Source organism: Pollachius pollachius (assembly GCF_949987615.1).
Source record: "Pollachius pollachius genome assembly, chromosome: 6".
Classification (NCBI taxonomy): domain Eukaryota; kingdom Metazoa; phylum Chordata; class Actinopteri; order Gadiformes; family Gadidae; genus Pollachius; species Pollachius pollachius.
Window position 1 is genome coordinate 26,912,185 of NC_136939.1, and position 17,602 is coordinate 26,929,786.

Here is a 17,602-nt window from a genome sequence, read left to right on the forward strand (position 1 = left end):
CACCTGACACATTTGGCTATTGATTCATGTTAGAGCTTGTATGATCCTTCTCTGATTGGCTTAGGGAATCTATCATGTCTGTCAATCACAGGTGTGCAATTCCAAACCTCTCTCACAGAGAGACAAAGAGAGAGACAGTGAGACAGAGACCCAAGTTTTTTCAATAAACACCAACACCACCATGTCAATACATGCTTTTTTAATCCAAATAATTAGCAAAGTTGTTATTCCCTTAAAAAAAACTACTCAAAACAGAATCATGAAGTTACTGCAAGATGCATGATAAGGTCCCTGTCTCAGAGCGGAGGAATAAATAACATATGGACATCTTAAAGACAGTGTGTCTCACTCAGACCTCCCTTGCCTTAACGAGAGGTTCTGAAGTTCTGAAGTAAGTGCCTGAAGTGTTTTATGTACAGAGGGTTCGACCACGGCTGTGTCGACGCGTTGTCATGACCACAGGAGTGTGTGCTTGTGAGCCGGTGTGGGTTTGTGTGTGGGGATGTTTTGTTTGTTGGGTCTTTTTAAATAAAGTTTTATTTGAATAAAGTATTTCATTAGACAAAGTCAGACTTCAAGAGCGACGGCAAGATATTTATTATTGAAATATGTAATGTACTATCGTCTGGTTTCTGTGTGTGTGTTTGTGTAGGTATGTGTGTGTCAAGGTGTGTGTGTAGGTGTGTGTGTGTGTGTAGGTGTGTGTGTGAGTAGGTGTGTCGGTGTGTGTGTGTGTGTGTGTATGTTTGTGAGAGTTGGTGTAAAGGTGTGTGTGGGCGGAGGGGATGATCACAAAATGGCGGACACCGAGTTCAGCAATTCCAGTAGTAGATTCCCCTGTCGTGGTTTCAAACTAAACAAAGAACAGTTCAGACGGCGTTAAAACATCTTGAACCCAACGAGGTCTGAGTTAAATTCTCCCCATGAATAAAAACACAAGTGTGTGAAGATCAGCGTTTGAGTAAATACACGGTGATGATTCAGCGTGTCAGAGCTCGGCTCAGCGCGGGACGTCCTGTGACAGAGTTCACCCCGCGCGGGAGAGGGTGAGCGGTGAGGTGGTGATTCGGCACTTAACTCCCGTCCAAGTGCCGTCCGGTCACAGAATCAGAGGGGTGGAAATATGGCTGAGTGGAATCAAACCCTAAGCACCTTTGACCTTTGACCCTGCGGTCCCCCCTCATTCTCTGGCCTATAGTTAGTTACCTCGGATAGTTGAGTCCGTGAGGTAATAGGTCACTTCAGAGGTCAAACTCCCAGAAGAAGAAAAGGAAGAGGAGACTGCGTTGTCATGGCAGTTAACCGAGGGTATCCGTCTCCCAGGGCGATGGCGTGAGGGCCCTGAGGTTGCGGGTTCGAGTCCCTGATCTGTGTTTTGGGGGTGTGATGTCATCATCACCGTGGGGAGGGGGCATGGGTTCACCTTGGAGGGGTGTGGCTTTAAGCGTAGAGGCGGGGTCAGGTCCGACGCGGGGGCGGATTCAAAGTCAACCCTGCCCGGCCACGCCCACTACGGAGCGGGGGGACGGTCCCTAGACAGGGGTCCCCAAAACCCCTGGTCTGGTCACGCCCTTCCCCCCAGAAGGACCCCAGCGGGGGGGGGGGGGGGGGGAGGGGAATAGCCAGAGGGGCCCCTCTGGCTCTCTGGGGCCCCTCTAGGACATTAGGAGCCCGTCTGGGACCTGGGGGGGGTCCGAGAGCAGGGGCCGGTCTATAGTCCCTTAATCCTCTGGGGCCACTTAATCGTCCCTTAATCATCTCTTGAACACCACTCTGTCCAGCCCCTGCTCCACCCCCCCCCAGGTCCCAGATGGGCTCCTAATGTACTAGAGGGGCCCCAGAAAGCCAGAGGGGCCCCAGAGAGCCAGCGCGCCAGCAGAGTGCGATCAGATCCGGAGCAGGGGCCCCACAGCCTCGGCCTGGGAGCCGTAGTCGTAGCCCAGGTCCACGGCTGCGTGGGGGCCCCCCGGGGGCCGGGCAAAGTGGGGGCCCCCGGAGCTGTTGGGGCGGGCGTTGGTTGGGCCACTGCTGGTCGGCCGGCCGCTGTGCGGCCCGCTGCCCAGCGGGGGGCCGTTGTGGGGCCCACTGCTGCTCGTAGGGCGGGAGTTATGGGGCCCACCGCTGCTCATTGGTCGATTGCTGAGTGGACCGCTGCTAATTGGTCTGGAGTTAATCGGACCGCTGCTAATTGGTCTGGAGTTAATTGGACCACTGCTAATTGGTCTGGAACTCTGGGGCCCGCTGCCTAACAGGGGATGGTTGTGGGGGCCGCTGCTGCTCATTGGTCGATTGCTAAGTGGACCGCTGCTCATCGGTCGGCTGTTAAGTGGACCACCGCTGCTGATTGGTCGAGAGCTGAGTGGGCCGCTGCTCATTGGTCGAGAGCTAAGTTGGCCGCTGCTCATTGGTCTAGAGCTCAGTGGGCCGCTGCTCATTGGTCGATTGCTAAGTGGGCCGCTGCTGATTGGTCGAGAGTTGAGTGGACCGCTGCTGATTGGCCGAGGGTCAAGTGGACCACTCCCCATCATGGGCAGGCTGGGGGGCCCGCTGGAGGTGGAGGGGTCGTCTCCACACACCTCCACCTCCACCTGGCGCTCGCGGAAGTTCTGGATGTAGCTCTGTGAGGACAGACAGGACAGAGGACCTTAGATCTCTGGAGACATAGAGGGAGAGGTGCGTGTCTCTATGTGCGTATGTAGGCGTGTGTTTTTGCTTGAGTATTATGAAGGTATTATTGTAGCAAAAGCCTTTAGCACCTGTAAGTGCACATTTTGAATGCGTACACTAAAGTCACGGTAAATTTGAAGTTGTGTATATTTAATTTGCATGTGTGCTCTAAAGTCACAAATGTGTAACAGTACATTTGAAGTCGTAAATATTTTTTCTACCATTGTAAACACAAAATAGGGTCTAGGAGTACGCAAGTAAACACTACACTTGGACCATCCAAGCAGACCGTTAAATACATTGAAGGACACTTGCGGCATGTTAATGCAATAATTTGGGGGGAATTCAGTTGAACTAAGTAATTTAATTTGACATAATGTAAGATACCCAACTCTGTCGTGTAGGATGCCCTCTTGTCTACTTTCAAGACTCCAGAAAGTCAGAATTTGCTTGGATGGTCCCAGTGTAGTTTGAAAAATGCACCCCCTGCCGGCGGCTTTCATTGGTTAGTGCTGCAATTTTGTCCGGCCCACGGACGCTCTGCCTCATACGGATACAAATCACTTTTGCTACACATGTACCACCTAGACGTGTTGCAAAACTACCTGCAAAAAACCCCACAGCTGAGACTTGTGCTCGCTCATTAAAATGCTCAACATAGCGTTCTATATCATTTTATTTGTGAGGACATTTTACACAGATGTGCAACTTCTGATGCATTAGTTCAAAATTTGGGTTTACGAATGCACACATTTTGGGCATGTTCTCAGATTATGACACACGGGTGTGTGAATGTGTTTTGCACCAACTGCGCTGCAATGATTGTAGCAAAGGATTTGTGCACCTGTAACACAGACTTGCGTACTCCTAGATCCTATTTTGTGTTTACAATGGTAGAAAAAATATTTACGACTTCAAATGTACTGTTACACATTTGTGACTTTAGAGTACACATGCTAATTAAATTAAATTTACTGAGACTTTAGTGTACGCATTCAAAATCTGCAGTTACAGGTGCTAAAGACTTTTGCTACATTAATACCTTCATACACCTTCACATTCGAGTATGTGCATATGTTTGTGTGTTTGTGCGTGTGTGTGTGTGTGTTTTTGTGTGTTGTCTGCGTGTACGTGGACTCGAGTGTGTGAATACGTGTGATGCTTGTTTCTGTGTATACGTGCGTGTGTGTTTGTGTATGTGCGTGCGTGGTCTGTGTGTGCATACGTGCATGTGTGCGTGCTTGTGTATATCGGTACGTGTGTGCATGTGTTTTTGCGTCCATGGTATCTGCGTCGTGTGTGTGTCTACGTGTGTCATGGTGCTTGTGTGTGTGTATATCTATGTCTACGTGTGTGTGTGTGTGTGTGTGTGTGTGTGTGTGTGTGTGTGTGTGTGTGTGTGTGTGTGTGTGTGTGTCTATATGTGGGTGTCCACAGACCGGTGACAGCACGTCCCCGTCGTAGCGTCGGATGGGGTGGGGCTTGCGGCGGTAAGCGGGCTCGGCCGGCGATGCCTTGTTGCCGGGGGCGCCCGACGCGGCGGCGACCGGGTTCTTCCTCTTCGTGCCGCGGGCGCCGCGGGCGGAGCGGCCGCGGTCGTCGCGCTGACGGATCCGGAGCACCTGCATGTGCCTCTGGTGACGAGAGATGATGACTGGGGGGGAGGAGGGGGAGGGGGGAGGGAGGGGGGAGGGAGAGGGGAGGGGAGGAGGATGAGAGACATAGAAGGAATAAGAGAGAGAGATAGTTTCATTTACCACTTACATATCTTTGAGTCATTTTTTATATTATGACCATTTAAAGGAATTGATGTCATGGCAACTCAGAATGAAACCTTGAAAAGCCTTAATGAGGCTGAAATAAGGCCCATACACACACACACACACACACACCCTGGTGATGAACTGACTGCCTGACCCACACGTGTTCATCATGTTAGTATCTCCCTCAGACATCTCAACAACATGGATGATCTCAAAGCATCATCTCTAGATCAGATAAGACTGTTGGCACGCACACACTGACACACACACACACACACACACGCAGACACACACTGAAGCACGCACACACTGACACACACACAGACACGCACTGAAGCACGCACACACTAACACACACACACACAGACACAAACTGAAGCACACACTGACACACACAGACACACGCTGAAGCACGCACACACTGACACACACACAGACACACACTGAAGAACCTACAAAATGACACACACACAGACACATACTGACACACACTGAAGCACGCACACACTGACACACACACAGACACAAACTGAAGCACACACTGACACACACAGACACCCGCTGAAGCACGTACACACTGACACACACAGACACACAGTGAAGCACGCACACACTGACACACACACAGACACACACTGAAGCACACACACAGAAGCACGCACACAATGACACAAACAAGGCACACACTGAAGCGCACACACACTGACACAAACAAAGACACACACTGACAAACACAAAGAAACACACTGAAGCACGCACATATTGACACACACACAGACACACACTGACAAACATTCACACTGACGCATGCAAGGATGTACACCCACACTGATAAACACACACACACCAACACTGATGCAGGCACCTACACACTTACAAACACAATGACGCACGCAGGCAGACAGACAAACACACACACATCACGCAACATTCCTGGACAGGAAGGTTTTATCTCCCCCCTCCTAAATCTCTCTCTCTCTCTCTCTCTCGTCTTTCCAAGGCTGTCTTTTCATCTCATGCCTCCCACTCTCTCGACTCTCAGACATCATCCTCATAACATTTGAAAGCACTATGCAGAAAGCTAACAGTAATACATCCATAGACCATATTGATTTAGGAGGTTGAAACTGTCTCCAAAGGCTCCAGTGAATGCACTTTTAGATACACTGCAGTAAAAGATGCACTGATTGCACCATGACATTTACATTTAGGGGATTTAGCAGACACTTGTATCCAGAGCGACTCACAACCGTTCATTCACCCCTTCACCCACCGACGGCGGGGTCCACCCCTTAAAGCGTCCCCCAGCTCAGCCTCCTGAGCTAAGCCAACCTGGAACTTGAACTCATAACCAGCAGGGATGATGATTCATGTTAACCCTCCTATTATGTTCAAATAAACGTACAACTTTGAGGTTTTGGGTCAATTTGACCACAGCAATGTAAACATGCAGGAAATGAATGTAAATAAAAGTCTTAACCAAGTTTCTCTCTCAGCTACTTTAGGCCTTTCTACTGACCATCTTTATAACCCAGTAAATAATACATCCCCTTATACATCAAGTATCTGGACCATACCAGCTTTCCATCTTTGGATGTCATGTCAGTTCCTGGTGATTGAGACATGAAGGGGGGTTTGATTGTGTTTGAGAAACCACCGGAGGGTCAGAATGTCCTATCTCAATGGCTTCATTCTCATCAGAGGAGTATGCCGCATAATCAGGGTCCACCTCAACATTATCCTCTGTCTCAGACACATCTATACCACTTCCACCCTGAAGGATCTGTGACAGAACCTCAGTGGCAGAACATCTGGTGGTCATTTTCTAAATGTTTAGTTGAGGCACAAATGCACTGAGAAATGGTTTGGAGGGCTGTGTGAGTGTTTGTCTCCGCCCCCATGTTGCATGAATATTCAAAGTTCTCGCGGGAACTATGTTTGCCCCTCCCCCATACTGCGAGAATGATCAGAGTGTTATGAGAGCTGTCAAGAGTTCTTGTGGGAAATATGTCCTTCCTTTCCCATTGCTTCACACACACACACACACACACACACACACAAACACACACACACACACACACACCAGGGGTTGAAACTAACTTTCCACCACCGTCCCGGAAACGTCCCAAAAAACAGTTTGAACCGTCCCGAATTTTCCCAAAAATCTATTTTTTACATTTTGAGTTGTTACTTACTGATGATATAATAAAAACACAATACATTATGTTGATAAAATAATATATTTATTTCCAGACTACATTTGTTTAGCTTCAAGATGACAACCAGCACCCTCAGTCACAGAACTGTGGTCTGCGTGACCTTCTGCCAGTACACCACCATTTAGTGACTGCATTTAGTAAGTTGTATTCGTCAAGAGGAGGGTCATGCATTGAGATTTGCATGAGGCTGTTCAGAGTGTCATTGGCTAGGTAAACCTCCAGTCCGACTTCAGCCGTTTCATGCAGGAGAAACCACGCTTGCAGCAGGAGCTGCTAATGGGTAGGACAAGGCTGATCTCTGCTACCACCATCTCTGGGTTTCCCCGATTCGTTAATTTTTTTTTGCGAGTCGTAGGCCCTACACGATTTTGGAAAGTCGTCGACGAGTCGAGGTCTTGTAATGTGATATGGTTGCGGGCTGCGATTCTTTCGTCTGCAACGTTTGTAAACCCCACGTCGAAAAGTTTGGCACGTGATGACGTATCCATTGTTGACATGAGGGGTCCCCGTCACCAGTTGTGCGAGGGAACCCCGCTAACAACTGGAGCTCACGGGCAGTGTTTACTAGTAAAAAAACTATTAGACTAGTAGAGATGCGCGGTTGGCGGTCATACCCTCGGACACCGTGGACAATCCAAGGGCTGGGTGGATTGCGTGAAATACAGTAGCCTAATTCTTGGTTGGAATTGTGGGCGGGTCACGGTGAAACAAATAAATAAATAATAAGTTGGTTAACATATTGACTAGACAAACTGAGAAATTTGACATATATTTTTCTAAACTCTGCCTGCTTCTGAAATGCGCGAACATCTCCGCCCAGCGCTCGTCCGCTGGTTTACCATAAGCATACATGTGCGATCATCCTTGCTGCGTATGCCCCACACGTTGTTGAAATCATATGCTGGATGGTTTATTCTTTCAATGTGGCTTTTAGTTAATGATCGGGATGTAATCGCTGACAATAGGTGACATTTCATAGTGGTGGGACATTGTAGCGTGCCGACAGGCTTTTGTCGAAGCGGAACACGAAACTCAAAATTGGGACTGTCTCCACAAAACCGGGACGTTTGGTCACCCTAATGATGATCGGGCAGGCAGTGTTGTGCCTGAACGCTTTCATTGAACGATAGTTCATGAACTCGTTCATAATTTGGGCGAACGTGAACTGAACGTACTGTATTACTGCCTGATGAACGTTACTGTGAACTTGTTCATTCAGGTGTCTGTGAACGGCACGCTCACTCGGTTTAACTTCGTTCAATTGGGGGGTTATTTGTTTGTCAACACGGCGGATGCGCGCGCAGAACGCCGTGTTGTTTGACCGGTTGCCATGGTTATCTCCGTGCGGTTCATTTGCAGTTGCGGTGTTGTCAACTTACTGTTACATTAAACTGTAATCACAAAACGCGGTTATATGCTATAGACCCTATAGTATCTGTCGTATAAAGGCTGGGACGAATTTCAAATTATAAATATGTACACTTTATGTTGAAAGTATAGACCGTCGCGATTCCCTTTGAAACGAATGGCGCGGGGATTATTCTTCAAAACGAGAGCTGTTAAATTGTGAAAAAATAATTAAACTGTAATCAGACAAAACGGTTATATGCTATAGACGCTAGAGTATCTGTGGTATAAAGGCTGAGACGAATTTGGAATTATAAATATGTACAATCAGCGGACTAGAATACCTCCTACAATCATTGCTTGTTGGACGGAAACGGAAAGGGGGGCTGTTTACGTTTGTTTGTAGTCTTTTCGCTTGGTTCTCCGTTTCAACAGTAGGGCTAGAACCGAGCGAAAAGACTACAACCAAACGTAAACACCCCCCTTTTCCGTTTCCGGTCAACGAGCAATGAGTCTTCCAACAGAAATCAATGGGATTTACAAAATGCGCTAAATGTGCAATAAAACACGATAGAAACTGTATTTCGCTACGATTCTATTTCATCCTAGACAAACCAAAAAGGGGGCTCAATGTACAAAATACCGGAAAAAAAGAATAGCTCACAGCAACATATTGAAAAAAAGAACTATGAACTAGTTCATTTTTTGGAACTGTGAACTTAGTTCAACATTTTGAATTATGAACGTTTAACTGAACTAGTTCAGTAAAATTTGTGAACTGAACTTTGAACTAGTTCACTTAGAAAGTGAACTTTCCCAACACTGCGGGCAGGTATCAATTGTTGAAAATAACATTGCTTCAGGTGAATTAGATATTAGGCAGCGGTTGCGGATGACATTACAGCTCATCCGCGCATCTCTACTAACTAGACTTCACTGCACTGCGCAGAGGACCGCCATCATAATGCCTAGTATAGGAACTCGGGATCCATTGTTATTCACACTTTGTTGCTGCGTTGTTGCTGCGTGTTTCATGAACGATACAAAGTAAAGATTGTAGAGCAGGGCTCTCAAACTCAATTTACCTGGGGGCCGCTGGAGGGAGAGTCTGGGTGTGGCTGGGCTGCATCGAGTATTCCACAAAAAAGTACAAGTATCCAGTCTTCTCAAGCTTTACTATTAACAGTTCTGCAACATGAATGCTTTTTTGAACATGAATGGCTCTTTTGAACATGAACGGCTCTTTAAAACATGAACCTTCTTCAGAACATGAACTGTCCTTCTGAACATATGGCTTTTCTTGCCTACTCCTTACTGCCAGAGACCTGGCAGCGCTTCCTCTCACACAGCTGAGACACATTTGGCTTGAGAGAGGAAGCAGTTGAGACCCTGATGATGGCTTGAAGATGCTCATCAGTAAGTTTGGAACTGTACTTTGACTTATTGAAGTTCATGGTGGAGAAGAGCTTTTCACACAGATATGTGCTCCCAAAAAGGCACATGGTCCGCTTGAACATCCTGCAAAGCTCAGGGAAGGTGGGGGGCAATTCTCTCAAAAATTGTCCAAGCTTGTCTACTTTTCCACTCACCTCCCTTAACTTGGCTTTGAGTTCAGAATTGCACTGCAGGTCAATGAGCGCAATTTGAAGCACAACAGGGGCATCTTGCACATCGAAAGAGAAGCAAAAATTTGAAAAGTGGCTCTGTGTGTCTTGAAGTCTGCAAACTTTTGATCAAATTCCTCCTGTAGTTTCACAATGGCATCAGCATACTTCTCAACAGTGAATAGTGTGCCCTCATCCATGAGTGTCTTGCATGCTGGGAAATGGCAGAGGGTTGTCTGAGAGAGCTGGGCTTTCCATAAGACAAGTTTTGCGGAGAATGCTCTCACGTTGTCATAGGCAGCACTGACAAGCTGCCCCTTGCCTTGTAACTTCTTGTTCAGTACATTCAGCTCCTGTGTGATGTCAACAAGAAAAGCTAAGTCCATGAGCCATTTGGGATCACTTAGCACAGGAACAGCCATCCCAACCTTCTCCATGAAGGCAATCACTTCTGCTCTCAACTCAAAAAATCTCTTCAAGACGTTTCCCCGGCTGAGCCAACGTACCTCTGTGAAGAAGAGCACATCCTCATATGCTGACTCTATTTCCTCCAGAAAGGCGCGGAACATGGATCTGATATGGTTGATGCATTTCACAACCACAGACATCACATTGTCAAACTTCAGGCATTTGCTGCAAAGGGCCTGCTGATGGATAATGCAGTGTAGAGCAATGGCCTCCTCCACACCCTCCTCTTCCAGTTTTCTTTGGACAAGGGCCACCAGTCCATCCTCTCTGTCATTGATGGCGCTCCATCTGTTTTTATTCCAGCAAAACTCTTCCATGGCAAACCAGCATCAACAATTGCATCACACAGCTGGCGGAATAGATCCTGAGCAGTCGTCTGGCCATGCATTGGAATCACTGTGAGCATCTCCTCCATCACTTCAAAATTCTCTTCAACACCACGGACATAGATCGCAAGCTGCGCAGTGTCAGTGATGTCACTCAGCAACTGAGTATGCATGGAAACGTTTGGCTTTCTCACGCAGTTGATCATATATGTTACTTGACAGGTCAGAAATGCGCTCTGCCACTGTGTTGGCTGAAAGGCTGATGTTGCTAAACCGACCCTTCATTTCCGGACAAACTATACAAGCAGCCAGTAACGTGCACTTTTTGACGAACTTGCCTTCTTTGAATGGTTTTCCTGCATTAGCAATCAACTCACTCACCACGCAGCTAGCTTCAACTGCTTCATCACTCTCTTTGGTGGCTTTCTTGAAAAAATCCGTCGCCTCAGTAGACATGTTTTAAGATTTGCGACCCGTTTCTCTCTCTCCTCTCCCTGGTGTTTTGCATACTCCTAAGCATGTCTAGTTGAGTACTGACGTCTGATGTTGTATTCCTTGTGCACCGCAACTTTCTCTGTGCATATAAGACACGTTGGGATGCCCCTGTGCTCTACAAAAAAGTATTCCATCTCCCACTTTTCGTGAAATAGTCTGTGCTCGTCACTAACCTTTCTCTTCATGGAAGGTTTTGAGAGAGACATGACTGGGGTTGGAGAACAGGATATATTTTCCTTCCACTTTGTGACACTCCGGAATCACGTTTCAACCAAGCGACTAATGTTGCTTATTCGCGTTAGGAAACTTGACAACAAGTGCCTCCGGAAGCGGAACCGTTTCACAGCACAGGCTTTATTTTTTATTTTATGGCACAAGTTTTAAATATATATATATATATAAAGCCCAGGGGACCTCATTTATAAAGCTTGCTAGGCCCAACAACCTTGCGAAGACGGGGTGAAATGTGCATAAGCATTTTTCACCGTAAACGTTGGTTGGCTATTTATAGAAAATGTATTTGAGAAGACGCCTGTGTAGGCTATTCATACGCCAACTATCAGCCGTGTGTAGAGCTGCTGTAAGTTTTCCCGACTCAATGAATCAGCGAGACTTGATGGAAACAGCACGAAATACAGCGCAGACAACAGAATAAACACACACATATAAACCGATTGACAGTAAATTCACAACGTATAATCGTGGGTATAATACATTGTTTGCATGCAGTTAAGATGTAGGTTGAATTACCTATCAAGTCTAAACATGTTTTGACTAGCCTACATATTTGATTGAATTTCATAACTGCATAGGCCTAGATGCGTCCGCAGGTGTGTGTGTGTGTGTGTGTGTGTGTGTGTGTGTGTGTGTGTGTGTGTGTTAGAGCTTAGATCCGGCCCAGAAAATCAAGCCCGACCCGGCCCGAGCCCATGCACATTTGTAACTTTGTACACATTTGTTGCTTAGGCCTACTCTGCTAAATATATATGTAAGGGATAATGTATAGAACGCCCGTCATTATCGGGAAAATAAGCCCTGACAGTCTTGCTTCGCCCTGAAGGGGCTTATTTTCGATAATGACCGGTGACGTTCTATACATTATTCCGCTTATTACACGGCAACTTACCAAAATGAAAAAATAACATTCACATGGTGTGTCTTTTTACAATTTATTCGTTACCAGCATTCGTAGTGTTGAGAAAGCCTGTGCCGTGACGAACAGGGGATTTTACCATCTTGGTTTTACACAGGAAACTTGAGATAATACGGTGAAATCGCTGGCCATGCCAAGCCGCGACCGAACCGGCTTGGCAGTGTAAAAAGGCCGTCACCATTGTTGCAAGCAGTCTCTGCGTCTCAGTGAACAACACAAACGCCAGCGCGCCAGCCAATTGAACGAACCTTAGTCCATTTTCCATTTCAGTCTTTTCCACCGACCCCGAACCCGTTCTGGTTTGCAGAAAGTGTTGAAAACTTAAACAGAAAAATGAAGTCAGTGCCCACAAAATTCCCTTTGATCAATTAAATAATAAATCAATAAAAATAAAGTACTTTGATAAACTTTTATATGCTTTGTTAAATCAATGTTTAATGAAGGACACAATGAGATAACATGCACAATTGTGACTTTTTAGGGATTTCTTTTGTCTATGTCTTGTCATGGCATCTCTGAGGAACAAGAGGAAACTTGTCGGGATTTTCAGTTTTCTCCACGGATTCTCAAAAATGCACAGATTCGAATTTTTTAATTATATTTCCCAAAGGGGATTTCAATCCTAATGCTAATGCTAATTCTAAACAGATTTTTGCATGGTGCTAAATCGCCGCTGTTCCGTTTAAGATGTAGATTAAAAAAAAACTAGCGTTCAACCCGCTCTACCTCCTGAGACGCCGACGACACAATCCACTACTACACAATCCACTACTCCACAACCCTAGACTGGGTAGCCCCGCCCTTTCTGCCGGCGATTTGAGTTCGCCCTGCAGAAGGGGCTGGAGAAGAGCAATACATTTCGATACGTTTTTGCGGGAGACAAGCAGCATTTTCCCCCTGGAGCGCTATTGGCTGGTGTAACACAGTGACGACAGGGAAGCGACGGCGAGCAGCGTACAGAGCCAGTTGAACTAGGCCCGTTGATCGCACCTCTTGTGCTGAAGAAATTGACAGCAGCTTCCCCAGACCAACGCGCAATCTACGATTCAGCTTGGTCTGGCAATAGCCAGGCTAACACACCCAGTACTACACAATCCAACTACACAACCCAAGAGACATCATCCTAATACACAATCCTACTACTACACAGTCCACTACTACACAATCCTACTACTACCGAGAGACACAACCAAAGTGAACCCCACAGAACAAAGGTCAACAGACGTCCGACCCCCAGAAGCAGTGTTGCTAGGTTACCACTCACACTATAAGATGATAAGAGGCAGTGTTAATAGGTCACCACTCACACTATAAGATGATAAGAGGCAGTGTTAATAGGTCACCACTCACACTATAAGATGATAAGAGGCAGTGTTGCTTGGTCACCACTCACACTATAAGATGATAAGAGGCAGTGTTGCTAGGTTACCACTCACACTATAAGATGATAAGAGGCAGTGTTAATAGGTCACCACTCACACTATAAGATGATAAGGGGCAGTGTTGCTAGGTCACCACTCACACCATAAGATGATAAGGAGCAGTGTTGCTAGGTTACCACTCACACTATAAGATAAGAGGCAGTGTTGCTAGGTCACCACTCACACTATAAGATGATAAGAAGCAGAGTTGCTAGGTTACCACTCACACTATAAGATGATAAGAGGCAGTGTTGCTAGGTCACCACTCACACTATAAGATGATAAGAGGCAGTGTTGCTAGGTCACCACTCACACTATAAGATGATAAGGAGCAGTGTTGCTAGGTCACCACTCACACTATAAGATGATAAGAAGCAGTGTTGCTAGGTTACCACTCACACTATAAGATGATAATAGGCAGTGTTGCTATGTCACCACTCACACTATAAGATGATAAGGAGCAGTGTTGCTAGGTTACCACTCACACTATAAGATGATAAGAGGCAGTGTTAATAGGTCATCACTCACACTATATGATGATTTGAGGCAGTGTCGCTAGGTTACCACTCACACTATAAGATGATAAGAGGCAGTGTTAATAGGTCACCACTCACACTATAAGATGATAAGAGGCAGTGTCGCTAGGTTACCACTCACACTATAAGATGATAAGAGGCAGTGTTAATAGGTTACCACTCACACTATAAGATGATAAGAGGCAGTGTTAATAGGTCACCACTCACACTATAAGATGATAAGAGGCAGTGTTGCTAGGTCACCAATCACACTATAAGATGATAAGAGGCAGTGTTGCTAGGTTACCACTCACACTATAAGATGATAAGAGGCAGTGTTAATAGGTCACCACTCACACTATAAGATGATAAGAGGCAGTGTTAATAGGTCACCACTCACACTATAAGATGATAAGAGGCAGTGTTGCTAGGTCACCGCTCACACTATAAGATGATAAGGAGCAGTGTTGCTAGGTTACCACTCACACTATAAGATGATAAGGGGCAGTGTTGCTAGGTCACCACTCACACTATAAGATGATAAGGAGCAGTGTTGCTAGGTTACCACTCACACTATAAGATAAGAGGCAGTGTTGCTAGGTCACCACTCACACTATAAGATGATAAGAAGCAGAGTTGCTAGGTTACCACTCACACTATAAGATGATAAGAGGCAGTGTTGCTAGGTCACCACTCACACTATAAGATGATAAGAGGCAGTGTTGCTAGGTCACCACTCACACTATAAGATGATAAGGAGCAGTGTTGCTAGGTCACCACTCACACTATAAGATGATAAGAAGCAGTGTTGCTAGGTTACCACTCACACTATAAGATGATAAGAGGCAGTGTTGCTATGTCACCACTCACACTATAAGATGATAAGGAGCAGTGTTGCTAGGTTACCACTCACACTATAAGATGATAAGAGGCAGTGTTAATAGGTCACCACTCACACTATAAGATGATAAGAGGCAGTGTTGCTAGGTCACCACTCACACTATAAGATGATAAGGAGCAGTGTTGCTAGGTCACCACTCACACTATAAGATGATAAGAAGCAGTGTTGCTAGGTTACCACTCACACTATAAGATGATAAGAGGCAGTGTTGCTATGTCACCACTCACACTATAAGATGATAAGGAGCAGTGTTGCTAGGTTACCACTCACACTATAAGATGATAAGAGGCAGTGTTGCTATGTCACCACTCACACTATAAGATGATAAGGAGCAGTGTTGCTAGGTCACCACTCACACTATAAGATGATAAGAGGCAGTGTCGCTAGGTTACCACTCACACTATAAGATGATAAGAGGCAGTGTTAATAGGTCACCACTCACACTATAAGATGATAAGAGGCAGTGTCGCTAGGTTACCACTCACACTATAAGATGATAAGAGGCAGTGTTAATAGGTCACCACTCACACTATAAGATGATAAGGAGCAGTGTTGCTTGTCACCACTCACACTATAAGATGATAAGAGGCAGTGTTGCTAGGTCACCACTCACACTATAAGATGATAAGAGGCAGTGTTGCTAGGTTACCACGCACACTATAAGATGATAAGAGGCAGTGTTGCTAGGTCACCACTCACACTATAAGATGATAAGAGGCAGTGTTGCTAGGTCACCACTCACACTATAAGATGATAAGGAGCAGTGTTGCTAGGTTACCACTCACACTATAAGATGATAAGGGGCAGTGTTGCTAGGTCACCACTCACACTATAAGATGATAAGGAGCAGTGTTGCTAGGTTACCACTCACACTATAAGATAAGAGGCAGTGTTGCTAGGTCACCACTCACACTATAAGATGATAAGAAGCAGAGTTGCTAGGTTACCACTCACACTATAAGATGATAAGAGGCAGTGTTGCTAGGTCACCACTCACACTATAAGATGATAAGAGGCAGTGTTGCTAGGTCACCACTCACACTATAAGATGATAAGGAGGAGTGTTGCTAGGTCACCACTCACACTATAAGATGATAAGAGGCAGTGTTGCTAGGTTACCGCTCACACTATAAGATGATAAGAGGCAGTGTTGCTAGGTTACCACTCACACTATAAGATGATAAGGATCATTGTTGCTAGGTCACCACTCACACTATAAGATGATAAGAAGCAGTGTTGCTAGGTTACCACTCACACTATAAGATGATAAGAGGCAGTGTTGCTATGTCACCACTCACACTATAAGATGATAAGGAGCAGTGTTGCTAGGTTACCACTCACACTATAAGATGATAAGGAGCAGTGTTGCTAGGTCACCACTCACACTATAAGATGATAAGAAGCAGTGTTGCTAGGTTACCACTCACACTATAATATGATAAGAGGCAGTGTTGCTATGTCACCACTCACACTATAAGATGATAAGGAGTAGTGTTGCTAGGTTACCACTCACACTATAAGATGATAAGAGGCAGTGTTAATAGGTCATCACTCACACTATATGATGATTTGAGGCAGTGTCGCTAGGTTACCACTCACACTATAAGATGATAAGAGGCAGTGTTAATAGGTCACCACTCACACTATAAGATGATAAGAGGCAGTGTCGCTAGGTTACCACTCACACTATAAGATGATAAGAGGCAGTGTTAATAGGTTACCACTCACACTATAAGATGATAAGAGGCAGTGTTAATAGGTCACCACTCACACTATAAGATGATAAGAGGCAGTGTTAATAGGTCACCACTCACACTATAAGATGATAAGAGGCAGTGTTGCTAGGTCACCACTCACACTATAAGATGATAAGAGGCAGTGTTGCTAGGTTACCACTCACACTATAAGATGATAAGAGGCAGTGTTAATAGGTCACCACTCACACTATAAGATGATAAGAGGCAGTGTTAATAGGTCACCGCTCACACTATAAGATGATAAGAGGCAGTGTTGCTAGGTCACCGCTCACACTATAAGATGATAAGGAGCAGTGTTGCTAGGTTACTACTCACACTATAAGATGATAAGGGGCAGTGTTGCTAGGTCACCACTCACACTATAAGATGATAAGGAGCAGTGTTGCTAGGTTACCACTCACACTATAAGATAAGAGGCAGTGTTGCTAGGTCACCACTCACACTATAAGATGATAAGAAGCAGTGTTGCTAGGTTACCACTCACACTATAAGATGATAAGAGGCAGTGTTGCTATGTCACCACTCACACTATAAGATGATAAGGAGCAGTGTTGCTAGGTTACCACTCACACTATAAGATGATAAGAGGCAGTGTTAATAGGTCACCACTCACACTATAAGATGATAAGAAGCAGAGTTGCTAGGTCACCACTCACACTATAAGATGATAAGGAGCAGTGTTGCTAGGTCACCACTCACACTATAAGATGATAAGAAGCAGTGTTGCTAGGTTACCACTCACACTATAAGATGATAAGAGGCAGTGTTGCTATGTCACCACTCACACTATAAGATGATAAGGAGCAGTGTTGCTAGGTTACCACTCACACTATAAGATGATAAGAGGCAGTGTTAATAGGTCACCACTCACACTATAAGATGATAAGAGGCAGTGTCGCTAGGTTACCACTCACACTATAAGATGATAAGAGGCAGTGTTAATAGGTCACCACTCACACTATAAGA

The 17,602-nt window shown here is 45.6% G+C and overlaps 1 protein-coding gene across 1 annotated transcript in view; it reads right to left on the reverse strand.

Annotated features, from left to right (window-relative positions):
• Positions 1-1,867: 1,867 nt before the first annotated feature.
• The window catches only part of LOC307076535 (transmembrane protein 198-like), a 45,570-nt gene continuing 29,835 nt past the window's right edge, over positions 1,868-17,602 (reverse strand). Inside the window, exons 4-5 of the mRNA XM_079737573.1 lie at positions 4,107-4,321; positions 1,868-2,618 (exon numbers count right to left, since the gene is read on the reverse strand). Of these exons, the coding sequence (XP_079593699.1) occupies positions 1,887-2,618; positions 4,107-4,321 (947 nt within the window). The 3' untranslated portion in view covers positions 1,868-1,886. The remainder of the gene's footprint in view (positions 2,619-4,106; positions 4,322-17,602) is intronic.